The 27,267-nt window shown below is 43.7% G+C and overlaps 1 protein-coding gene and 1 long non-coding RNA gene across 5 annotated transcripts in view; one reads left to right on the top strand and one right to left on the bottom strand.

Moving 5' to 3' along the window:
- PDLIM3 (PDZ and LIM domain 3) overlaps nt 1-4,870 on the top strand; it is a 39,612-nt gene extending 34,742 nt beyond the window's left edge. For all 3 annotated transcript variants that reach the window (XM_074951287.1, XM_074951286.1, XM_074951285.1), the window contains 2 exons: nt 1,579-1,690; nt 2,639-4,870. In XM_074951287.1, the coding sequence (XP_074807388.1) occupies nt 1,579-1,690; nt 2,639-2,828 (302 nt within the window). In that variant the 3' untranslated portion in view covers nt 2,829-4,870. The remainder of the gene's footprint in view (nt 1-1,578; nt 1,691-2,638) is intronic.
- LOC141986611 (uncharacterized) overlaps nt 1-27,267 on the bottom strand; it is a 91,073-nt gene that overhangs the window by 61,663 nt on the left and 2,143 nt on the right. The window contains exon 1 of one of the 2 annotated variants that reach the window (XR_012639335.1): nt 21,524-21,602. The exons of the other annotated variant lie outside the window; for it this stretch is intronic. This is a non-coding gene — a long non-coding RNA (uncharacterized LOC141986611). Of the gene's footprint in view, nt 1-21,523; nt 21,603-27,267 lie in introns of those variants that run through there. 2 annotated transcript variants of the gene reach the window in all.

Here is a 27,267-nt window from a genome sequence, read left to right as displayed (position 1 = left end):
TATAAAAATGTTGCATGAGAAAAGTTTTGGGGTGAGATAAAAATACCACTGAAACAGGAAAAGAAAATTGGCCATCTCTTTCTAAACCAGGAAAAGAAGTGGGAAGAATTTTAAACTCTTTCCTCAATTAAGTTTCTTCTCTCACACACACTTCTAAATAAAAAACAAAATGATGCTAGAAAATTGGTTGAAGAGAATACCGTTTGCACTTGCATTCTCCCATAATTATACTCTATCAAAAATACTATAATTGATGAGTTTTTAACAATAAAGCAGATAGGAAAAGAGCATTATGAAATTCTGACAGTTTTATTATACCTGTACTAAATATAAAAAGCAGAATTTAAACAAAATTAATCTAAAATTAACAGTTTACAAGAAAAGACACGTATAATGTCATAATAGATTTTTGCTTAAATTTTGATATGACTTTTTATTCATATTGTGTTATCAATCGTTCAGAATGAATCTGAAGGTTAACTCTATAAACAACAAGTTAGGCTGCGAGTCTTTCATGGGCCCCGGGCCGCCCCCCAGTCCAAAGCAGGGGCAGCAGGGCCCCGGACCGCCCAGAGTGGAGGTGGAGATCACGGATTCCGTGACTTTCCGGGACCTCCATGACTTCCCCAGCTGCAGCGGCTGGTGCGGCTGACCCCAGGGCCACACGAGCAGCTGGTCTGGGCCCAGGGTCCCCAGGCAACTGGTCCTGGGCGCTGTCCTGGAGCAGTGGCCCAGGAACAGCAGCGGTGCCCCAGGCCGCCCCGGCCTAGAACCGCGGCAGCAGGGCCATGGGCTACCCCGTGTCCAGAGTTGCAGCAGGAGGGCCACGGACGCCCCCTGCCCGGAGCAGTGGCAGCGGGGCACCAGGTCACTCCCTGCCCAGAGCGGCGGCAGCGGGGTCTTGGGCCGCCCCTCCCCCCAGGTAAGATTTAGTCAGGGGTATTTTTAGTAAAAGTCACTATTGCCCGTGACCTGTCCATGACTTTTACTAAAAATACCCATGACTAAATCGTAGCCTTAATGACAAATAATCTGTTCATTAGCTGACTTTAATGCAGAACAACACTCAGGGCCAATCCTACTCCCACTGAAGTTAATAGCAATATTCCCACTAACTTTGATGATGCAAGATTTGGCCCCTCAAAATTAAAAAAAGGTTATTGTAAAGGTCCTTGTATAGAGAAACTCTAACTTTACTTAATGAAAGGAAAAGCTTATAAATAAGGCCCTACTTAACTTGCGATATTTCAGAAATTGCAGATTCTGCAATATTAGGCTTCTATCACAATTTTTACAGTAGGGGGCCGCCGCTTACAGCGCCTGATGGCTGACAGCGGAAAATCGCAGAAAAATAATAATGGACTTTATTACCACAAATAATAAGGTCCATTATTACTTTTCCACAGTTTTCCATGGCTTGTCTGGAACTCAGATGCAATTTTTTGACAATTGTCCTGCAATTCAAGCAGGGCCTTCCTTATAAATCAGTATAAAGTAGATACCCTCAAGCAAGCATTTAGTTATAGCCAGATGCTTCTGTGTTATACTGTAAATAAATGAGAACATTCTGTTTCTCAGATGGACGTCCCGTTGGTACAAGGAGTGTGAGGGCACCGGTAACAAATAAGCCTTCAGGTGCAGGAAGTGTACAAAAAGTGCCATTGTGTGACAAATGTGGGAATGGCATTGTGTAAGTTGTTTTTTCTTAATTTTCATAAAGTTATAGCTATAGCATAAATCTTCAAAAGGGATTACAAAATACGGCGGATTTTCTACGGAATTTTCTGTTTGTAATTTTAGAGAAATCAAAAAAATTGCAGGTGCATTGAAAAGCATAAAAAAAATAAACCGTCCAAAATCATTAACATAATGTCTTAAACATTTTCAGAACATTCAGCTCACTTTTCAAATATAAGTTATTTTTCACTTGCAGAGGCCTGACTTCAAACTTCTTGGTACCTCTTGCCACACTCAATCATTAACACAGATACTGAAAAGAGCAGCTGCATAGCCTGTACTGTTTCAGGCTGGGATTCTCAAAGCTGCCTAATGGAGTAAGGTCCCAACTCCCAATTCAATGGTGTCAGTAATTTCAAACAGGGATACAGAGAATCCTGAACTCATGTCTTGGAGGCTAAGTCAGAGGAATTGTTTTCTAAACTTTTTTCACTCCCTTGCTGCTGGGGTACATTATACTGTATGTGATAGTTGAAAGGGGCAGGTTTCAGAGTAGCAGCCGTGTTAGTCTGTATCCGCAAAAAGAAAAGGAGTACTTGTGGCACCTTAGAGACTAACAAATTTATTTGAGCATAAGCTTTCGTGAGCTACAGCTCACTTCATCAGATGATGAAAGAGGCAGTGGTCTTTGAAGTACTGATCTTCCAGTGGAGCACTGAGACTTCCAGATGGCATTTTATATTTATACAGGAAAAGGTCTGCTCAGAATCAACTTCCAGCTTTAGAATATTTTCTTGGCACTTGGAAGAACATGACATAACTCCGCGGGCATTACCAACAAGCCCCCTACAGTAGAGAAACAGTATTTATTTTATATGTCATGTTGCCATGCATTTCTGTTTTATTCTAAATTCATTCTCCTCTATTAATTTAGTTTTCTCTTCTTTATTTTCATAAACAGTGGTACAGTGGTGAAGGCACGTGACAAGTACCGGCACCCAGAATGCTTTGTGTGCTCTGACTGCAATATCAACCTCAAACAAAAGGGCTACTTCTTTGTGGAGGGACAATTATACTGTGAAACTCATGCGCGAGCCCGCATGAGGCCACCAGATGGATATGAAGCAGTTACCATTTATCCAAAGTGCTAGTCCTATGCTAACAGACACACATGCATGCACACAAAAAGACATTAACAACTTAGAGCAGCAATACAACTGACTGAACTTACTGCCTTAATCCAAAGTAGCAGTTTTTAAACATTTTCTTTTGGGGTGGGAGTGATGCAGAAGCCTCATTAGCCAGCAATAGCATATATACCAGTAACATTTTGCAAAGTAATTATCTTTGAATATGCCAGTGTAATTTAATGGAGTATAAGGCAGTAAAGTTTTGTATGACATATTGTACTGGATAAAAATAACTTTAAACAGTTGAGTGCTTGTATAGCAAATACAGTACATAGAATTGTGAAATCAATATATTTTTGTTTAGAATTTGTTTCAACATAAACTAAATTTTTGCACAAAGATAGTAACTATTAGTCTGATTCCGAGATGGCTTGAGCACCAGCAACTTCTATAACTCAATCCCTCAAAGGTCAGTCCACTAAAAAATCAGGAATTTTACACCTATACTACCAAACTGCAGTTATCCATGTCTGCGTCAGCCATAAAATCATTCAGCTATTACCCTATGCCACAAAAACAAGCTTTGCTTTCCTTACTTTGATATTTGAGAGTCTATTTATTTACACCTCCTGGTGCAACAAATGTAATAAAACACTGATATTAATTTTATATAAATAGAACAGCAAGCACAGTGAAGCTTGCTTATAGTGGAGTAGAATGAATGTCCCATATTATTTCAGTGAACGGCTGAGTGCAAACTACAATAAGAGTGTGTCTTGCTTCACTTACCATGAAATTCTGATGGAGACATGAAAAGGCAAACAGCAGAAATGAGCAGGTATGGTCATAATGAAATTAGATTTGGTAAATTTAAACTTTGGCAGCATTTATAATTACTGAGAATTAAAATATGCCAAGGAAAGATCCTACACTAAGTACTTGGTGAATGCCAAAGAAAATGCTCACAGCTGAGCATTTTCTGAAATTCACTAAGGACCAAATTTTCAAACAGGCATATGTCTAAATATGTATGCACTTTTGCTCATGCCAGATTTAGTCACGCCTATCTTCCAATGTGCATGGCACGTCTGTATCTTGTGTGCATTTATAGGTATGTGCAGGTACACAACTCTGCACATGTGCATCTGAAGAACTATGTGCCTCCAATAGGTATGTGTACAAGTCCATGCACACTTAGGTGCACACCTATATGAAAAATTGAGCCTTACTGTTTACAGTAAGTATCAAAACCATAGTAAATTGCTTATGACTGTATTTAAATACAACTTATGCTATAAAAAATTAAAAACTTTCATATCAAGCATACAAACATAGCAGAGACATGAAAAACTGAGTACAGAAAACCCCTAAATATTTTTCCCATTCTACCATAAGATCTTAAAACATGCAGAACACTGAATCAAAATCATATAGTGTGCATGTTTTAAACACATACTAAAACCCCAATAAAGTTGCATCTTGAAATCTGAAACCTAATGCCTGTGTATTTCAACAATTCTCAAGGTTCCTGAATGTACTACACCTCTACCCCAATACAACGCTGTCCTTGGGAGCCAAAAAATCTTACCGTGTTATAGGTGAAACCGCGTTATATCGAACTTGCTTTGACCCACTGGAGCGCGCAGCCCTGCCCTCCCGGAGTGCTGCTTTACCGCGTTATATCCGAATTTGTGTTATATTGGGTCGCGTTATATTGGGGTAGAGGTGTATTTCAAAATTTAAATATGTTTATAAAATTTGTCCATGTCACCACATATTAAATATAACAAGAGTCTGTATATACAAACAATGCACAATATGCCTTTTTAAATAAAGATGCATCCTTAATTAATTTTAAAACACCAAAAATAGTGCTTCCAAAGCACCAGGAAGACTATATGTATTATTACTTATTTCCATTAATGAAATTCTGTAAAGTAAATTTAAATTTTCTTTTGAAAGCGAGAACGCAAGGAATACATATCATTCTGAGAAGCTTTAATGTAATCTATGTTTTAAAATCATTGTTTGTAATGTTCATTTCTTTATTAATAAAAATTGAAAGTAGAAATAAATCTATATAATCAAGATTTTGTATTTCGCCTTTCTGGTATGAAATGAAAGAAAGTGTGTGTAATGGGTTCCCCCCAGGGTGCCACCTGGTATCACTGAGCTCTGTAACCCACCACCCGGGGCTCCCTCTCACACTGTGCTGCTGTGACAAGTTGCAAAGCCCTCCAAGCTTCCACTTTCACCAGCATTCATACAGGTAGGGACACACCCCTCTGCAGTCACATGCAGACTCTCTAACCACCATCCTCTCAGTTTAGGACCCCAGAGCAGTACCGTCCTGCCCTGGTCAAATCTGGCCAGTACATGGGTTTAACACCCGGTCCGCCTCTCCCTCAAAGTGAAAAGGACCATGCACACTTGTGGTAACCAAGCTGAGATTTTCCCTGGACTCCTTAGTCAAACACACACTAGTTTGGATTAAAACACAAAATAAATTTATTAACTACAAAACGATAGATTTTAAGTGATAATAAGTGATAGCAAACAGATCAAAGCAGATTACCTAGTAAATCAGGGATTGGCAACCTTTGGCACGTGGCCAGTCAGGGAAATCCGCTGGCAGGCTGGGACGGTTTGTTTACCTGCAGCGTCCACAGGTTCAGCCGATCGCAGCTCCAGCTGGCCGCAGTTCACTGTTCCAGGCCAATGGGGGCTGCAGGAAGCGGCAGTCAGCATATCCCTCAGCCCACACCGCTTCCCGCAGCCCGCATTGGCCTGGAATGGCGAACCGCAGCCAGTGGGAGCTGTGATCAGCCGAACCTGCAGGCGCTGCAGGTAAACAAACCATCCCAGCCCGCCAGTGGATTTCCCTGATGGGCCGTGTGCCAAAGGCTGCCAATCCCTGTAGTAAATAAACAATACCACAAACTGAGCTTAATATTACTAGATAGGTAGGATAAGAATTATCACTCAGGGTGAGAATTTGCTATACAGGCTGACAGATTCTTAAGGCACAAGCTGCCTTGGCTTTGCAGCTTGGGTTTCCCAGGTTTTCATACACAGGCTAGAAATTCCGTTTACCTGGGCCCGTCACTTCCCCCCTGTTCAGTCTTTATTCCTCAGGTGTTTCCAGGTGTGTTAATGTAGGGAGAGTGGGGTACCCACATGATGTCATTTTCCCCCTTTTATATCTTCTTCCCACTTCCTGAAAAGCTCTTTTGCTGTGACCTGGGTCAAACAGTTCCCATTGTGTAGTGCTATCTGTGAGAGGTTTCTACTGTACACAGTTCCTGGGGTAATCCTTGTGTTTGTGTGCATGTCCTCAATAAGCCATTAACACTGTTTGGCCTTTTTCCTGTTGTACCTGAAAGGCTGCTTGTAGGTGTTTTCAATCTCATAACATATTTCAGTAACAAATACATACCCAAACTTCATAAATTCACATTTGGCGATAGCACATCCAATGAGATATTAATGTCTAGCAGATGAAGACTTTTAGAATACCACCTCACAAGGCATACTTTGCACAAAATATATCCTAATTACATGACAGTGGTGAATATTGGGGTACCAGGGTGCCACAGCATGCACGTCCAGTAACTAGGAAATATCAGAAGCATGGCATATGCAGCAGTACAGAGTACATTTACAATTTGTTGAGGCACTGGTGGAGATTAAAGTCTCTAGGATTTTATTTCGAGTGCCTGAATATTAGGAAAATCTTTTTAATGATTGTCATAAATATAAAGGGAAGGGTAAACCCCTTTAAAATCCCTCCTGGCCAGAGGAAATCTCCTCTCACCTGTAAAGGGTTAAGAAGCTAAAGGTAACCTCGCTGGCACCTGACCAAAATGACCAATGAGGAGACAAGATACTTTCAAAAGCTGGGAGGAGGGAGAAAAACAAAGGGTCTGTGTGTCTGTCTATATTCTGTCTTTGCCGGGGATAGACCAGGAATGAAGCCTTAGAACTTTTAGTAAGTAATCTAGCTAGGTACGTGTTAGATTATGATTTCTTTAAATGGCTGAGAAAAGAATTGTGCTGAATAGAATAACTATTTCTGTCTGTGTATCTTTTTTGTAACTTAAGGTTTTTGCCTAGAGGGGTTCTCTATGTTTTGAATCTAATTACCCTGTAAGGTATTTACCATCCTGATTTTACAGGGGGGATTTTTTTTTTATTTCTATTTACTTCTATTTCTATTAAAAGTCTTTTTGTAAGAAAACTGAATGCTTTTTCATTGTTCTCAGATCCAAGGGTTTGGGTCTGTGGTCACCTATGCAAATTGGTGAGGCTTTTTATCCAACATTTCCCTGGAAAGGGGGAGGTGCAAGTGTTGGGAGGATTGTTCATCGTTCTTAAGATCCAAGGGTCTGGGTCTGTAGTCACCTAGGCAAATTGGTGAGGCTTTTTACCAAACCTTGTCCAGAAAGTGGGGTGCAAGGTTTTGGGAAGTATTTTGGGGGGAAAGACGTGTCCAAACAGCTCTTCCCCAGTAACCAGTATTTGTTTGGTGGTGGTAGCGGCCAATCGAAGGACAAAAGGGTGGAATATTTTGTACCTTGGGGAAGTTTTGACCTAAGCTGGTAAAGATAAGCTTAGGAGGTTTTTCATGCAGGTCCCCACATCTGTACCCTAGAGTTCAGAGTGGGGGAGGAACCTTGACAATGATAGTTAAGGCCTGGAAGAGGTTACCTAATGAAGTTGTGAAATCCCTGGAATTGGAGGTTTTTAATAACATGTTAGACAAACACCTGTCAGAAATGGTTTAAGTATAAAAATTTTATTAAAGCTAATGTTAAAAAATATATATAATACATAGGTTCAGAAAAAGAATGTCTGTACATCTGGATATAGTGCTTCGATTATCCACAAATACAGAGTTTGTTTTTAAAAGTCATATGATACATAGAGCATATAATCAGCAATAGCCCAAATTTAGGTGAATAGATTTAACAATATAGTTTAGATATTAGAAACCGAATACTCGGGTACATCACTCATGAAAAGTTGTACAGAGATTTGGATGTGGAAAGTTAGACAAACACCTGTCAGAAATGGCCTAGGTATAGTAAACCCTGCCTCGGTATTGGGGGACGGATTAGATGACCTTTTGACATCTCCTCCGCTCTACACTTCTATGATTGATTCTATTTTTCTGTGTAACCTGGGGAAAGATTAGCTTTCTAAATCTGCAGGTTTGTACTCTGAGAAAAGAAAGCAAAAAATTTTCATTACAGCCAAAAATCCTCCATCTTTGCAAGGAGAGAGAAAAGTGGGAACGTGAGGGTGCATTTCAAAGCAGGTCAGCAACTCACTTCTTCTTATCTGCCCAGACATACTTGAGTGTCAAATTGGAAAAACTAACAAGTAAGTACACATGAAGGTTGTAAAGTTGAAAGAAAGTTGAAGCACATGAGTTCATGCCAAACCATTTTGGGGGAGTTCGGTGGCATTGCATCATGACCTGATGCTATTTTGAGAGAAGGTCTGAGTCTGCAAGTGACATAAACAAATCTGGCAGGTGATCTTATCTAATTGTGAGTATCACCACTCAATGTCAAAGACTTAACAGCAATGTAAACTAGAGGAAACAGGTATGGGAAAGGTTTGAAAGAAGGGTTTCCACTCCAGACTGAATTAAAGACCCTAAATTAGAAGATAGCAGGGAGGGGAAAAAATTGGAGTTCTGTCCTGCAGTCTCTGCCGAACTCCAGTCTGAGGGAACTAAATATAGATATATTTAAAATTTAAGTGGCACTCTCCAGAGCCATCCAAAGGCTACATTCTTTTTTCTCTATGGTGTCAATGGTTCCTGACATATTTCCCTTATGTCTCACTCAAAAGTGAGAATCTTTATCCACTAGCTTAAGAATGTTGTAGCCAGTAATCATGATACCTTAATGCTACCAACTATGCACAAATACTTTTTTTTTAAAGCTAAGAGCCCTGTAGAGCCATAAGTATTTATTTTTGGATGGAGAGTAAGATGCTAAGTATAGATGTTTGTTATCTGGACTCTTCAGATGTCGATCAACAGGTGTAAAAAGTATTCCCCAGCTATGTTACTTTTGCATAAACAGCAAAGCTATATTGAGGCATATGAACACTTAAAATAAAGATGCACCTTTCACAATGTACAAACTGCAGATAGTATCTGAAATAAAAGATATAATATGGCTTTGACACTGATTGTCCAAAGACATGTCCCAGTCAGCTGTTTAGGTTTCTTTCAATGATGTTAAAGGGACACCACTTATCTGAAATCTAAAACATTTTAATATAATCTGTTAAAAGACACTACACCTTCTTTCCAGTTTCCTGTTAAATGTTTAGCTTTACATTTACATTTTTCTACTTTAATTTTTTTTTCTTTCCCTTGGTAATCTGTGAAAAACAAACAAACAGGATGAGGGTGATGTGAAAAGTGAAAATGACTACACATGAAGTATTGTTATATCCTTTTTGTTATATATACACACCTTCCCCCACCCTGTGTCTGTCTTGCCTTTTAAACAGTTTCTTACAGGTCTCTGGTCTGCTTTCAAAATTCTTTTTCTGTTAAAAAATGTTTAGTCAAGAGCCTGAATAAACCTTTCTTAAGAATCTTGTAAGCAACCCAGCTGCCTACAAGAAATAGATATTAAATAGACCAGAGTAGGTTCCGGAGAAGTTGGTTGAGACAGCAGAAATCAAAGGCAAAAAATAATGAAAAAATGTATAATTGTCAACTTTTGTATGCCAACACAGTCGAGCCAAAAAGAAGTTTCTATATTATGACAGAGGGCCATATTGTGGCCTAGCATTCGTGGCTGTGCAGCAGAGTAATGCAACATAAAGCAACCCATTACACTCCTGTCTGGTGTGCCCACACTCTGGGTAGTAGCCATAGGAAAGAGCCATTATTCCCTCAACTGTCCATGAGGGAAGAAACTGGCGGAGCCTTGGCTTCATTGCATCAACATGCTGGCCACTGTAGTTGCAACAGCACTCCAGGGGAGTATGATTCATGAAGATCTGGCACAGTGTACTTCCCACTTGGAGCAAGAGGAAACCCTGGAGTTAGACTCACAATCCGCCTTCCAGCCTGCTCCAAGAGCACTGCAACCCTCTCCTCTTTGTTTCAAGCCCAGGGCAAAGCTATAATTCAACCCAAATTGTACTGTATATATATTTCAAGTCCTTTTGACTTTAGGACACTTAAAATAATTAATTACATCTTTTTCAGATTGGCCTCTGGTTTTCAGATATATTTTTAATACAAATGTAAAGGTCTCCTTTTCTTTTTCCTTTTTCTGATACTTCATAATTTTTTTAAAAGTAAACTAAAGTAAACCACAGGAATTTAGTTCTGCATACAGTCAGAAGGAAAATATACACCACTGTACTTCATTAGGAAAATGACATCCAGCAAAAATCAGATGATTGTTTCTGTGGATGTGGGTTTCCTACAAGATATACAAATGAAATACTGGACAGCAAACATGTAGAGATGGGGTAGCAACAGAGAATGTTTCAGTTTCCATAAAGAACCGTCTTTGCATGTGTATGTGTGTGGGAAGGTGAGAGGAAGATTTAGTTAGTCTGAATATCCTTGAAATCTTTGTAAAACAGAACCACACAGGAGACTACTAAATGATGTATACTCCCCTTGAAATAGGCTTAGTCTCCTTTATTTTTGTCTTAGCTAATAATATCAGAGAGCCCAAGAGCAACTCTAGACCATACCTTGGGAGAGGTTCCCATGCAGGTAACCTCTACAGGGTAGAAGCAATTTAACATGTACCTCTTTTCAGGGAAAGAAAGCAGATCCTGAGTGGGAGGTCATAAGACAGTGAAATTACATCTTTCTTTCTCCAGAGGTACGTGGTCAGAGAACGACATGTGAAACATGTTTGTGTGTGCCAGAAGTTTGTACTAGCACTTGATACTTGTGAGGTCAGGTCTTACTAGTTGAGAGCTTAATAAAGAGACTGAGCCTCGCTTGAGCTATTTGACATCACAACCTCCTGCATGGATTATCGCACAGAGGCAGCTTAAGGATAACAAGAGCCCCAGGGAGGTACCAATTTGCACTGATTTACAGCCATTCAAACCTGTGCAGTGAATACTCTTTCAGCACACAAGCTTCCACTGTGTGTGGAAATCCTTAGCAGCAGAGAGACTTAGTTCTAGTCCTTCATTTGAGGTCTTCGGTGTCAACAAACACCATGATTTTTTTTTTAAATCACACCAGCAGTTGAAAAATTTGTACCTGCAATTGTAACAAAATAACTCCAACGATTAAATGGTTACTCACCTTCTTGTAACTGTTATTCTTCGAAATGTGTTGCTTATATCCATTCCATTAGGTGTGTGCGCATGCCGCATGCACAGTTGTCCAAGTTTTTCCCCTAGCACAGAGGTGGGCAAACTACGGGCCACGGGCCACATCCGTCCCGTGGGACAGTCCTCCCCGGCCCCTGAGCTCCCTGCCAGGGAGGCTCAACCCCAGCCCCTCCCCTGCTGTTCCCTCTCCCCCACAGGCACGCCACCGTGCAGGCAGCACGGCTTGCACCCGCCCACCTCCCAGGCTTTCCAATAAGCCTGTTCTGCCACTCTGAGTGTCATGGTAAGGGGGCAGGGGGGCAGGAGGTCCCGGGGGGCAGTCAGAGGACAGGGGGTGGTCAGATGGGGTGGAGGTTCGGGGAGGGAGTCAGTCAGGAGACAGGGAGCAGGGGGGGGTTGGATAGGGGGTGGGGTTCTTGGGGGGGCAGTGAGGGACGGGGCTCCCGGGGGGGGGAGTGGTCAGGGGACAAGAAGTCTTGATGGGTCGGGGGTCCCGGGGGGCCTGTCAGGGGGCAGGGGTTGTGGATGGGGTCGGGGCAGTCAGGGGACAGGGAGCAGGGGGTGTTGAATAGGGGGTGGGGTCCCAGGGCGTGGTTAGGGGGCGGGCAGGTCCTGGGAGGGGGCAGTCAGGGGACAAGGAGCGGGGGGGGTTGAGGATTCTGAGGGGGTCAGTCAGGGGGCGGGAAGTGAGAGGGGGGAGAGGCCAGGCTGTTTGGGGAGGCCCTCCATACCATTTCGCAATCCCGATGTGGCCCTCAGGCCAAAAAGTTTGCACACCCCTGCCCTAGCAGCACCTGCCAGGTTGGCTGTGGAGCCCCCTGGAGTGGCGCCTCCATGGCAGAGAATATAGGTCCCTGCTGATCCACCGCCTGTTCAGTTCCTTCTTGCCAGTTACTCTGACAGAGGGGAAGGCGGGAGAGTTTGGAATAGATATGAGCAACACATCTCGAAGAACAGTTACGAGAAGGTGAGTAACCGTTTTTTCTTTTTCGAGTGCTTGCTCATATCGAGTCCAATTAGATGACTCCCAAGCCTTACCTAGGCGGTGGGGTTGGAGTTAATGGAATCACTGATTGGAGCGCCTCTCTGCCAAATGCTGCATACTCTCTGGCGTACTGGGTAATCACGTAATGAGACGTGAAAGTGTGAACCGAGGACCACGTCGCCTTGCAGATCTCCTGGATCAGGATCTCTGCCGAGGAGGCCTGCGCTCTTGTGGAATGTGCCATTAGTTCAGGAGCCAGCACTTTTGCCAAATCATAGCATGCCTGGATACAGGACATGATCCATGATGAAATCCTCTGCGATGAGTCTGGGAGGCCTTTCATCCGGTCTACGACTGCCATGAAAAACTGATTCAATTTACGGAACGGCTTTCTGCATTCAATGTAAAAGGCTAGCGCTCATTGAACATCTAGGGAGTGGAGCCTTTGTTCTCAACTATCCACGTGAGGCTTAGGGTAAAAGACTGGTAGAAAAATGTACTGGTTGGAGTGGAATTCGGACACAATCTTTGGGAGAAAGGCTGGGTGCAGTCTAAGTTGCATGTTGTCTTTACAGAAAACGGTGTAGGGAGGGTCAGAGGCTAGAGCTTTAAGCTCGAACACTCTCTTGCTGAGGTGATTGCAACTAGGAAGGCCATCTTCCATGACAGGTAGTGCAGCGAACAAGTCACCAAGGGTTCAGATGGGTGCCCATTAGTCTGGAAAGGACCAGGTTGAGATTCCGCGCCAGGACTGGTTTCTTAACCTGCGGGTATAGCCTGTCCAGGCCTTTCAGGAAACAACTGACCATTGGGTTAGTGAAGACAGCACAGCTGGCCGCTCCCAGGTGGAAGGAAGAAATGGCTGCCAGATGTACCTTGAGAGATGATACCCAGAGGCCTTGCAGTTTTAAGTGCAGTAGGTAGTCCAGAATAACCAATGAGTAACCGGTATGGGTGCCTATCACGGAGGAGCGTGACCCTGAGAACACTAGATTACAACCCTCTTCTGCTTGGCCAGGTAAATCACCCTGGTGGAGGGTTACCTGCTACCAAGTAGGACCTCTTTAAACTGCTCGAAGCACATGAGCTCCATCGGGTTTAGCCATGAAGCAGGCTGGATAACCTAGTGAGAAGGGCTTTAAACTAGGTACACCGAGGGAAGGAGACCAAAGCCCTGAAGTAAATGGAGAAGTGGGATACCAGGAGGAAGCACGAGCAGGAGAGCGCAAGAGGGGAGGACTCCTGCCTCATACTGAGAAAACAGGACGATCAGCGAGTTATCTTAAATGCCTATACACAAATGCAAGAAGCCTGGGAAACAAGCAGGGAGAACTGGAAGTCCTGGCACAGTCAAGGAATTATGATGTGATTGGAATAACAGACTTAATGGGATAACTCACATAACTAGAGTACTGTCATGGATGGATAAAAAACTGTTCAGGAAGGACAGGCAGGGAAAAAAAGGTGGGGGAGTTGCTTTGTATGTAAGGGAGCAGTATGACTGCTCAGAGCTCCAGTATGAAACTGCAGAGAAACCTTAGAGTCTCTGGATTAAGTTAGAAGGGTGAGTAACAAGGGTGATGTCGTAGTGGGAGTCTGCTATAGACCACCAGACCAGGGGGATGACGTGTTCAAGGCTTTTTTCAGGCAAATAACAGAAGTTACTAGATCGCAGGCACTGGGTCTCATGGGAGACTTCAATCACTCCGATATCTGCTGGGAGACCAATAGAGTGGTGCACAAACAATCCAGGAAGTTTTTGGAAAGTGTAGGGGACAATGTCCTGGTGCAAGTGCTGGAGGAACCAAGCAGGGGCAGAGCTCTTCTTGACCTGCTGCTCACAAACAGGGAAGAATTAGTAGGGGAAGCAAAAGTGGATGGGAACCTGGGAGGCAGTGACCATGAGATGGTCGAGTTCAGGATCTTGACACAAGGAAGAAAGGAGAGCAGCAGAATACAGACCCTGGACTTCAGAAAAGCAGACTTTGACTCCCTCAGGGAACTGATGGGCAGGATCCCCTGGGAGAATAACATTAGGGGGAAAGGAGTCCAGGAGAGCTGGCTGTATTTTAAAGAATCCTTATTGAGGTTGCAGGGACAAACCATCCCGATATGTAGAATGAATAGTAAATATGGCAGGTGACCAGCTTGGCTTAACAGTGAAATCCTTGCTGATTTTAAACACTAAAAAGAAGCTTACAGGAAGTGGAAGCTTAGACAAATGATCAGGGAAGAGTATAAAAATATTGCTCAGCCATGTAGGAGTGAAATCAGGAAGGCTAAATCACACCTGGAGTTGCAGCTAGCTAGGGATGTTAAGAGTAACAAGAAGGGTTTCTACAGGTATGTTAGCGACAAGAAGAAGGTCAGGGAAAGTGTGGGCCCCTTACTGAATGGGGGAGGCAACCTAGTGATAGAGGATGTGGAAAAAGCTAATGTACTCAATGCTTTTTTTGCCCCTATCTTCATGAACAAGGTCAGCTCCCAGACTACTGCACTGGGCAGCACAGTATGGGGAGGAGATGACCAGCCCTGGTTCAGGACTATTTAGAAAAGCTGGATGAGCACAAATCCATGGGGCCAGATGCACTGCATCCGAGGGTGCTAAAGGAGTTGGCGGATGTGATTGCAGAGCCATTGGCCATTATCTTTGAAAACTCATGGCGATTGGGGAAGTCTGGGATGACTGGAAAAAGGCTAATGTAGTGCCCATCTTTAAAAAAGGGAAGGAGGACGATCTGGGGAACTACAGGCCAGTCAACCTCAACTCAGTCCCTGGAAAAATCATGGAGCAGGTCCTCTAGGAATCAATTTTGAAGCACTTTGAGGAGAGGAAAGTGATCAGGAACAGTCAGCATGGATTCACCAAGGGCAAGTCATGCCTGACAAACCTAATTTCCTTCTATGATGAGATAACTGGCTCTGTGGATGAGGGGGAAAGCAGTGGACGTGTTATTCCTGGACTTTAGCAAAGCTTTTGATATGGTCTCCCACAGTATCCTTACCAGCAAGTTAAAGAAGTATGGGATGGACGAATGGATTATAAGGTGGATAGAAAGCTGGCTAGATCATCGGACTCAAAGGATAGTGATCAATGGCTCCATGTCTAGTTGGCAGCCAGTATCAAGCGGAGTGCCCCAAGGGTCGGTCCTGGGGCCAGTTTTGTTCAATATCTTCATTAATGATCTGAAGGATGGTGTGAATTGCACCCTCAGCAAGTTTGCAGATGACACTAAACTGAGAGGAGTGGTAGATACGCTGGAGGGTAGGGATAGGATACAGAGGGACCTAGACAAATTAGAGGATTGGGCCAAAAGAAATCAGATGAGGTTCCACAAGGACAAGTGCAGAGTCCTGCACTTAGGACGGAAGAATCCCATGCACTGCTACAGACTAGGGACCGAGTGGCTCGGCAGCAGTTCTGCAGGAAAGGACCTGGAGTTACAGGGGACGAGAAGCTGAATATGAGTCAACAGTGTTCCCTTGTTGCCAAGAAGGCTAAAAGCATTTTGGGCTGTCTAAGTAGGAGCATTGCCAGCAGATCGAGGGAAGTGATTATTCCCCTCTATTCGGCATTGGTGAGGCCTCATCTGGAGTACTATGCCTAGTTTTGGGCCCCACACTACAAGAAGGATATGGAAAAATTGGAAAGAGTCCAGCAGAGGGCAACAGAATTGATTAGGGGGCTGGAGCACATGAGTTATGAGGAGACGCTGAGGGAACTGGGATTATTTAGTCTGCAGAAGAGAAGACTGAGGGGGGATTTGATAGCTGCTTTCAACTAGCTGAAAGGGGGTTCCAAAGAGGATGGATCTAGACTGTTCTCAGTGGTAGCAGATGACCCAACAAGGAGTAATGGTCTCAAGTTGCAGTGGGGGAGGTTTAGGTTGGATGTTAGGAAAAACTTTTTCACTAGAAGAGTGGTGAAGCACTGGAATGGGTTACCTAGGGAAGTGGTGGAATCTCCTTCCTTAGAGGTTTTTAAGGTCAGGCTTGACAAAGCCCTGGCTGAGGTGATTTAGTTGGGGATTAGATCCTGCTTTGAGCAGGGGGTTGGACTAGATGGCCTCCTGAGGTCCCTTCCAACCCTGATATTCTACGAAGCTTCCAAGTGGTGAGGTGAAGGGAATCGAGGTTGGGGTGATTAAGCTGACCGTGGTCTTAAGTGATCAGGTCCGGGAATAGGGGTAACGAGCTTGGAGCTTTCACTGACAGCTCCAGGAGCGTGGTATACCAGTGCCGGCGAGGCCAAGCCAGTGCTACCAATATGACCGCCGCCTTGTCCCTGCAGATTTTTAGCAGAACCTCGTGGATCAGTGAAATCAGTGGGAATGCTAATAACAGGTGGTCTGTCCAAGGGAGGAGAAACGGATCCGCGAGAGAGCCCAGGCTGTGCTTCTGGGAGGAACAGAATTGGGGGCATTTTCTGCTGCTCTTTGTGGCAAACAGGACAATTTGAAGGACTCCCCACCTTTGGAAAATGTTGTGCACAACGTCCAGGCAGATAGACCACTCGTGATTGTGGAAGGATCTGCTGTCCACCATCTCGTTCTGAGAGCCTGGGAGGTAAGATGCTTCCAGGTGAATGGAGTGGGCTATGCAGAAGTACCACAGCTTGAGGGCTTCCCGACGTATGGGAGAGGAACCAGCCCCACCCTGTTTATGTAAAACATCGCAGTTGTGTTGTCCATCATGACCCTCATGCACTTCCCTTGCAATTGGGTCCAGAAGGCTTGACATGCCAGCTGGACCGCACTCAACTCCTTGATACTGATGTGAAGTGAAAGCTCATGCTGTGACCAGAGACCTGGATCTGGTGTTCTCCCAGGTATGCGCCCCATCCCAACGCTAACGCATCTGTCACCAGGGACAGAGAGGGCTGAGGTTTGTTGAAGGGGACTCCCTAGCATACCTCCTGTGGATTGAGCCACTAGTGGAGAGACTAGAGAACTGGTACCAGGAGGGTGACCTCTTTGTCCAGACTGTCGCGCCCCAGACGGTAGGCTGACACCAGCCAAGCTTGGAGAGGCCTGAGCCTCAGCATCGCGTGCTGCACCACATACGTACAAGCTGCCATGAGGCCAAGGAGCCTCAAGCAACCCCTTGCTGTGGTAGCAGGGTACCACCTGAGGCTTTGTATGATGTCTATCATTGAGCAAAAGCGAGCCTCCAGTAGGGATGCCCTGGCCTGGCCCGAGTCCAACGCTGCTCTGATAAACTCTATCCTGTGTGTCAGGGATAGGGTCGATTTGTGCTCGTTGAGCAGAAGACCCCACCTGTCGAAGGTGGATCTTACAAAGCTGACTTGTTGCTCCACCTGGTCCCTAGAACGTCCCCTGAGTAGCCAGTCCTCGAGGTATGGGTAAACCTGCACCTGCCTCTGGCGTAGGAAGGCGGCTAGGACTGATATGTCCTTGGTGAACACTCATGGGGCTGTTGAAAGGCCAAAGGGGAGGACCGTCCATAAATTGGTAATTGTTGTGGTTGACCATAAACCTGAGGAAACGTCTGTGGGCAGGAAGTATGCAGATGTGGAAGTACGCGTCCTTGAGGTCGAGGCTGCTGTACCAGTCTCCCAGATCCAGAGAGGGAATAATTGCACGTAGGGAGACCATGCGGAACCTCAACTTCTTCATGAAGTTGTTGAGGCCTCGCAGGTCTAGGATAGGTCTGAGATCCCCCCTTGGCTTTGGTGATTAGGAAATAACGGGAGTAGAATCCCTTGCCCCTTAGATCCTGAGGAACCTCCTCCACTGCTCCCACGGCAAGGAGTATCTGGATCTCCTGCATGAGAAAATCCTCGTGAGAAGGGTCCCTGAAGAGGGATGGGGGAAGGGGGATGGGAGGGAAGGGAAGAGCAGAATTGGAGAGAATATCTCACTTCTATCATGCAAAGAACTTCTATCGTGCGAAGGACCCAGCGGTCTGATGTTATCTGCACAGTAAAAGTGGGACAGACAGTTCAGAAAACAGGGATGAGGATCCGGTATGTCAGCTGGTGCATCGTCCTCGGGCGCATCTTCAAAAGGCCTGCTTAGAGTCCGATGATGGTGTTGTCGAGCCCTGGCCCTGCCTAGGCAGAGGATGGGGAGACTTGCGTCTGAAATTCCTGCCCCGCTTCCTGGAGAAGTCCTGCCTGGGCCAGGGAGGATAGAAGCGCTGCTGGAGCTGAGGCTTAAAATATTTGTGCTGGATGGCTGGTCTATACATGCCCAGCAATTTCATAGTTGCCTGAGAATCATTTAAGCTGTGAAGCCTGGAGTCTGTTTGCTCTGCAAAGAGGCCCATGCCGTCAAAAGGCAGGTCCTGAATAGTTTGTTGGACTTCGGGGGGACGGCCGGATGCCTGTAGCCAAGAGCTCCTTCTCATGGCTGTGCCCAAGGACAAGGTATGCGCAGCCAAGTCCGCAGCGTCCAGTGAGACCTGTAAAGAGGTCCATTCCACTGCCTTGCCCTCGTCCACTATTGACGCAAACTCTGCCCTAGAGTCAGGCAGCACAAGCTCCTTAAATTTCATCATGAAGTCCCATGAGTTAAAATTGTATCTGCTGAGGGTTGCCTGTTGGTTAGCAATCCTCAGCTGGTGTCCTCCAGTCGAGTAGACCTTGCGAACGAAGAGGTCCATCTTTCTGGAGTCTTTCAACCTGGGAGTCGGGCCCTGTTGCAACTCTCTCTCTTTCTCGTTAACTGTCACCACCACCAATGAGCAGGGTTGTGGGTGAGAGAATAGGTACTCCTACCCTTTGAAGGGTACAAAATACTTCCTCTCCACCCCCTTGGATGTTGGGGGATGGAGGCAGGGGTTTGCCACATATTTTTTGTTGTGGCTTGAATAGTTTTTATAAGGGGCAGAAGTACCCTGAATGGCCCTTCCGGGGTTAAAGTGTTCACCACTGGGTCCTCCAGTTCCACCACTTCCTCATAGCCCATATAGCAGGCGATCCTGCGCAGCAGGTCCTGATGTGCCCTGCTATCAATAGGGCAGCCCCAAGGAGGAAGATCCCACCACTGCTCCATCCGGTGATAAAGATGATGAAGCCAGAGGCGGCACTGGGCCCTCTTGGCCCTCCAGCTCCCTGAAGTCGTACTGTTTGGTGCCATGACTCTTGGTGCCGACCGCAGTCTCGGTGCCGGGAGCAGGACCATGCTTGTGCCGCAAACTGACCCTGTCTCAGAATCCCAAGGCATGGGACAGTCCCTGGCTGGTGGAGGCACACATCCTTCTGAGGCCACAGACTGTGAACCCCTGGGGAGCGTGCCTTGGGCTTGGTGGTAGGCCCATGGGGTCAAAAATGGCCATTGCGTCGGTCTTTCCCACTACGCCTGCCACAGGCATCTCGCCAGTACTGACTGTGTCTCAAGTAAAAGGAATTAGAGCGCGATGACCACGGTAGTGCTGATCGGTGTGGTGCTGGAGAGCGGTGTTGCGTGGTCGGTGCCGGGAATCAGTGTTGTTTAGTTGGAGCCAGAGTCAGGGAACGCTGTCTCAAGGCCAGCGTCAGGGAGCAGTACCGTGATGACAGCATTGGGGAGCACACACCTAATTGGAATTGATATGAGCAAGCACTCGAAGAAGAATACTATAATTCATAAAGACTGGAAATAAGAAATCTCTATTTTTCCAGTTTGTACATTTTAAAATACTTTGTGACAGTTGTTTGTGAAGGTATTTACACCCAGCAACAGGGGAACGAAAGCAAAAAAGAAAACCCCCACAAAAAGTGGCAAAGAGAACCAGGGTTAATTATAGGACTTGAAATCTAATGTGTAAAAATATAAATTAACAGTAGCATCAAGTTGACGGCACTCCTTTAATGTCTCTCAGCCATTTCCTTGTTCGTTACACAGATCAATTTTTGCTCACGTAATAAGTAGCATTGACTGAGACCCTTTCATTTTGACTCTTTCCAAGGATTACCTACTATCCTGATGCTTCTTATTTATTAATTCCCTCAATCACAAATTTTCATTTTTGTCATTAATGGCCTGACTTGCAGAGGTACTAAACACACCTGTGGCTCCCATGCCACAGCTCATTTTATTGACTAGTGCTTCTGTTCCTGTTTATCACAGTCAAATTAAAAGTGAAGTGTGAGATTATGTTAAGTGGTTAATCACTAGGCCAAATTCTGCTATTATACCAGTGTAAATCCAGAGTAACTCCACTGTAATCTAAAACAGCACAACAGAGCAGAATATGGCTTACTTTCCTTGAATTCCCTTCTTCTGTACATAGAAGCATGGAACTTCACATCTTGTGTGCATCCAAATCTGTTTTTCCCTTCCTTCTCCTTCACAAAAAATGTAGTCAAGAAACGGAAAAATTCTAGCTGGCTTCCCACTCTTGAAAGCACCCATTGACTAGAACCTTATAAATTTCATGAGTCCCAGAGCCATTTTTTCCTTTTCTTGCTGGAAGTGAGCAGAAGGCTTTGATTATAATGGAGTTAAGAATGTTCTGTTTGTAAGGTCTTGTGGCTTCAGCCCCATGGGAGGCGACTACTGGGGCTTGGGGCTTCAGCAGGAGCAGGGCTTCAGCCCCGAGCCCCACCATCTTGCCGCAGGGCAAAAGGCCTGAACCCTGGCAGGTGTGCCCCGCAGGGCTGAAGCCCCCGAGCCTCGGCAGGCGTGCCCAGCTCTGAAACTTCTAAAGATTATCGATCATATGTAGCTTGGAGGGTCAGTAAGTTTGGCCATCCTTGTCCACGTGGCCCCTCAAAGCATTCTAATAGATTGGTGAGGCATGATTTTCCTTTACAACAGCCCTGTTGACTCTTCTCCAACAAATTGTGCTCCTTTAGGTGTTTGATAATCCTTTGCTTTACTATAGTTTCAACCAGTTTGTCTGGTACTGAAGTTGGCTTACCAGCCTGTAATTGCCAGGATCGCCTCTGGAGCCCTTTTTAAAATTGGCATTACATTAGCTATCCACCAGTCATCTGGTACAGAGGCTGATTTAAGCGATAGGTTACATACCACAGTGAGTAGTTCGGCAATTTCATATTTGAGTTCCTTCAGAACACTTGGGTGAGTATCATCTGATCCTAGAGACTTATTACTGTTTAATTTATCAATTTGTTCCAAAACCTTCTCTATTGACACCTCCATCTAGGAAGCATGTAGCCTTTCCCTTACTCAGCATGATTTGTTATGAGATTTTTCCCATGCACACAAGCTTGATGTGGATCTGTGAATCACCTTTTCTATATACCTGCCATCCACGATAGTGCACTTTTCAGAGATATTGCACAAAAGGCCCTGAGACTCAATGTTGTTCTTCCTTGTGCCCCATACCAGGAGCTAATTAGGTGCCAAAACCCAGCCATTAAGCATGTAAGTTCTATAAGCACATGGTACTAAGGCACTGAGGTGTGAGATTCTAGAACCAGTACCTTGGAAGACATTCATTGTCAGGACAGCAGTCCAGTTCTGGAAGGCCATCTAATGCAGATTCTGCCTTTTGGTAGAATGATATTGGTATTGGTCATTGTCCTACCATTGACAAAAGAGAGGACTGAGTTAGAATCTGCATCAAGATGCTTGTAACAGGGCTAACAACAAGCTCTCAAAACAGTCTACCATCATCATCATCCCACAGTTGTGTATGAAGAATAGAAAACACAGCCTCAGAAGCAGCGAGTTCCAGGCCCATGCCTTCATTTTGGCTGGGGCTCCACTACAACCTGATAGAAAGTCTTTCCCTACAATGGAATTTCCCAAGACAAGCCATTCTTAGCCTAGATGCTGAAAGGGCTCACAGTGTGCTTCAACCATGCCATCTACTCTTCACATGTGGATACAGATATAAATCAAGGTGTTCAGTGTGTCACAGGGAGAGATTACCTTTCCTAGAATTTGAAACTATGACAGTCTCTCTTTCGTCACCTGACCTCAGCCAGACAAGATTTATGATTGATCTTAGACATCTGCAGCCTGGTAGATAGGATACAGAGGACAAAAGCAACAAAAGTAACTTTCTCCTCATTTTATCCATCAAATGACTCTGACCTATTTAAAATTCTTCAACTTAAGTAAACAGAGACTGGCCCTAATTTTTTATTTTTCCGTTGTTTACTCACAGAATCCTGACTTACTTAGCCATTAATTTGCCAGGCAAGTCAGAGTAACAAACAGGCATTTCTAAACCTTTTATATACTCTGGGTCTAGGACTACTCATAGGTCCTCTATGCCTAACATATTATTATCTTTATTGTTCTGATGATGTAATAAACCTGTCTAGGTTGCACCTGTTCAAAGGTTCACAGAATATTCATACTCATCCTTTTACAATAATCAGAATGTGACAGCTGCCCATGTAGCTGATTCTAATATTATGTCTGTGATGTTAAAGGACAAGACAAATTTAATGAGCTGTTTGTGGTTAAATCAGCTTCCCCCTTCAAAAGATCACGGGGTTATACACACTCAAGACAGTTTGAGAGACAAGATGGGTGAGGTAATATCTTTTATTGGACCATCTTCTGTTGGTGAGACAAGCTTTTGAGCTCACACAGAGCTCTTCTTCACGTCTGGGAAACTTCAGAGTGTCAGCTAAATACAATGTGGAACACATTGTTTAGCATAAGTAGATAACACATATTTCAAGGGACCAGTCAAGGCCCATTAAGTCCTCTCCAATTATAGGGAGGAAAGGAAGGGGGGAAGCAGCTTGGGTCATGTTAACAGGCCACTTCACCTTCAATGGTCCCTTGAAATATGTGTTAACAACTTATGCTAAACAATCTGTTCCACCTTGTATTTAGCTGTGACACTCTGAGTACCTTTCCCAGACCTGAAGAAGAGCGCTGTGTAAGCTTGAAAGTTTCCCTTTCTCACCAACTGAAGTTGGTCCAATAAAAGATATTACCTCACCCACCTTGTCTTTCTAAATATCCCAGGACCAACATGGCAACAACAACACTGCATATGTCAAGATAGTTTGGCACCTGATATTGCAAGCTTTGAGAATCATGCTATTTGTTATCATTTGTCTTTATTGTAAAAAATTAGGCAATTAGTGAACTCTGGGGATGACCCTCTGTATGTCCAGGCTTTCTATAAGAAAAGCCCAATTACTCCCAAACATGTGTGGAAAATAGCCAATAGTTCTTTTGAATATGTTGTGTACTCTTTAGTTATATAGAGAATTTGTTTCTGTTCAGCTTCCAAGCTGTAAGTTATACCATGAGGTAAACTTTTAGGGATGACCTCAGTGAGTTTACCTTGCGGTAAAACTGAAGTGCCTGGTCGTCGCTGTATTTTTAACTCAAGGTAAAAAATTCAGCTTCTTTAGCAGAGAAGACAAGCCCTAAGTTTTTGCCAAATGTTGAAAGTTGAATTTTTGCCTTGAACCATCTATTGTGATCATGTTGTGACTCAGACAAATGGAGATGCCTAAATGATAACATTTTCAGACCCTTTAAGACCTCTCAAGGCAGATTTAGGAATAAGTAAGACAAGTAGGTGCAATATGCTCACCTCAATCATATAAAAGGCCATATTTCTAATCTCTCATAGGTCTTCCAATACAAAAGCTTTAACCTGCATTTTCAGATAACGTCTCTCACATCTTAAAATGTTTACTCTGCAGAACAAAGACTGATTTCTCCTTCAAATATGGTAAAATATTACATGAGGTCATTGAGTGGTTAGTAACCATTTGCAAAGGTATTTCAGTTCGTTTTTTCTGGGTCAACAAGCCATCTCAAATAGTGTATGCACCCATATAAAAAGAAGGATCCAATAGGGATAGTTACATGACTTTCTTCGAAGCCAAGAAGTTCATTCAAAATACTGTATTCCATTGTCCCCAAAAACCAGGACCCTTTCATCCCATACAGATATACTATTTTATGAAGTATCAAAGGATTCCACATGCTCACTGCTAAACAGCTTTTGCAGCTGGTGGAGGCCAAGAAGTTGACTGGCATTTTAGATCTAAAACATGCTTATTTTCTGATCCCTATGAGGAGGGGGGCTCACTGCCAGTTTTCTGAGACAAGGAAACGTTCAAGTACAAGATATTCCTCTCTGATCTGAAAAGTTCACCTACTGTATTTACAAAACATGTGGCAGTGCTGGCAAAATTATTGAAAAGAAGTCTGAAAATTATTATTATTATTGCTGCTGCTGCTTCCAGGACGTGTCAGCTAGTGTAAAAGCAACTCTGCATCTTAAAATAATGGATAGAAAGCTCTTTGCCCATTCTCCTGATTATCTGAATTTCTGATTATCCGATCTGGCCCTGGTCCCAATTAGATCAGATAAACGGGGTTCCACTGTATTTGCTTTATTTCAGCTTATATAGACATCAGCAGAGGACACTCTCTCTGCCAGGATGTTCATGCTTCCTCCTTTCATGTTAACTTTGGGATTCACTTGTACTATATCATTAGGAAGCTGTTGTATTACTCAATCTTTTATTTTGAATTACAAGGTTGACCTTGTTAGAGCTTTGGAAGTTTATTTAACCAGGACACAAGGGTTAGAATATCTAACAGGCCTTTTTGTCTTTCCAGGAATCCAATAAGGTGCTACTACTTATGTTCATATCTACACTGATGGATTGGGAACCTCATAAAATACTCTAGGCCAGACCATTTGCTGTTGTAAACAGGCAATGGAACTACATCAGTTCACATCAGCTAAGAATCTGGCCCTCTATTCCCTTTCCAGATCATTCTACCAGAAGCATAATCACCTCTTGGATGGACTAGATTGGAGAGATGTTTCTTAAATTTATGAAGAGGTTTCTTCCAGGTAACTGCTCTACTTCACAGTGGGTCTTTAATATTCTTATTTATAGCGTCTGTCTTGGGTGATCTAAAGTTGGTAGTATACTAAGGGATTTATTCTCCTATTGACTGATACACTTGTGATTTAGATGCAGACTCCCACTAACATTAGGGAGCATGTATGTGTAAACCTCTATTTACATCAGTGGGAAAACTCACTGTTTTTTGTGTCACCATCTTCGCTGATGATAAAACTTAAATGTTCTGGGGAATGTCCATTATTCAAACACATTCATATAAGAACCATGGAGCAACTAAGCCCGCACATTATTCTTTACATTATTAAGATAGTGAATTCCAACACTGTCATCAGCCTAAGCAATTTGGTTTCTTTCCTGTTATGTCATATTGCTTGACAGCATAGGCTCCCCTCCTCCTTCCCAGATATTTCATATTATAAAATGGTCTTTTAAAAAAGGTTGGTAGTCTTCTTGAATTGACAGGAAGGCTGGGTATTTTAATTAAAATTTTCCCTTGAAATAAGGTCTATCATAAAATTGAAATACTTTATCTACTGCTGCCACTTAAGGGTGAATTTAAATGCCTTATTTTAAAAAATCCCTAACACTGTAGTATGATGCAACTGAAATTTTTGAGACAAATTCTTCCTTCAGTTATACCCAGCATAATCTCACTAAAGTAAAAGGGCCTTATTCTGAGCTCCCTTACACTGGTGTAAATTTCCACTGAAGACAATAGAACGTCATTGGTTTTATTTGGGATGAGATTCAAATAAGGCCTGAAGTGGAGAACATGACAAATAAATATCAAATAAATATATATTTTTTAATATATTTTTTTAATTGAAAAATCAATTCTCTCTCTACTTAGTTGCCAAAATCTGATTTAAGGATTCTGTTTCCTCTGCATTAATGTTAAAGACGTCCTCAGCTGCTGAACGGAAATACTGAATGCTGAAATCTGGTCTTGGTAGGTGAAAAGCTTTTCTTTTCTCCTATAAGAATTATACAGGAAGCTACTGTGATAATATTTAGTATTCCGTTATGCCCTGGATCTCAATCATAGGCCAAAACTTTAGAAAAAATTATGAGGCCAAGAAAATGACAAACATTTATTTCTGGCTTCATAGTAGATATCTAAGTATAGGATTTACATTTTATTGTTGTTGTGTAATACTGCTGGACTACCTCCAGTCCCTAGACTCTTCAGCTGTCGATCGACAGGTGTATGAAGGGCTCACTAATCGTGTACTTCTGCATAAACACTAGAGCTATTTGGAGAGTCTGAGAAACTTAAATATTATGGCTATTCAGTTCTTGTGCATTGAGAGTCATGATCCAAATGTGATCTGGAGATAGTATCCCTGTAGAACAGAGAGCTCTTTTTGTCTTTGTGACAGCCTAGTTGCAGACCTTCCCTCAGTAATGACCTCCAACTTTCCCAGATTTTTTTGTATTTATCTAATTTTGTTCAAATATAATCATCCAATGCCATGAACACATGTGCAAACTTTGTAAATGAAAATTATATAACAAAAAATCGGGCCACAGTATAAAGACTGAAAACCTCTCTAATACAGTATCTCCAAAAATGAAAACCCTTTTTCAGGCTATGGCCTATGCATTAAGACTATTTTCCTTCCCCCAGGAAAAGTCAGGGAAATGACTTCACACAATTTGAAATCAGGACCCTCAAGATGAATTTTATCTACAGATAACAGACTCTACCACACACACTTCTGGCTTACGTATAGTAGTGGGCATAAAAAACTTTAGTGTCTCAGGTAAACTGTGAGATATTAAATATCTGTGTAATGTAAACTGTGATATTAAATATAGAAGTTTAACATTTGATGTATGGGCTAAAGTACGGGTGGCCAACCTGTGGCTCTGGAGCCACATCCGGCTCTTCAGAAGTTAATATGCGGCTCCTTGTATAGGCACCGACTCTGGAAAGTTGGCGCCTGTAGCTCCAGCCCCGATGTGCTGGGGGTTGCTCACTGCTCAACCCCTGCCCCTGCCACAGGCCCTGCCCCCACTCCACCCCTTCCCACCCCCTCCCCTGACCCTGCTATGCCCTCGCTCCTCCCCCTCTCCCCCAGAGCCTCCTGCACGCCACAAAACAGCTGATTGGGAGGTGCAGGGAGGGAGGGGGAGGCGCTGATTGGCAGGGCTGCCGGTGGGTGGGAGGCACTGGGAGCGGGGGGGAGCTGATGCGGGGCTGCTGACATATTATTGTGGCTCTTTGGCAATGTACATTGGTAAATTCTGGCTTCTTCTCAGGCTCAGGTTGGCCACCCCTGGGCTAAAGTGTAAGATTTAGAATACGTCCACTATGGTAGGATTGCCTCATGGTAGAATATTGACTTGATCAACCATTT

Source organism: Natator depressus, chromosome 4 (genome assembly GCF_965152275.1).
Source record: "Natator depressus isolate rNatDep1 chromosome 4, rNatDep2.hap1, whole genome shotgun sequence".
Lineage (NCBI taxonomy): Eukaryota > Metazoa > Chordata > Testudines > Cheloniidae > Natator > Natator depressus.
Note: the sequence above shows the minus strand (reverse complement) of the source record. Positions and strands in the feature narration are given on the sequence as shown.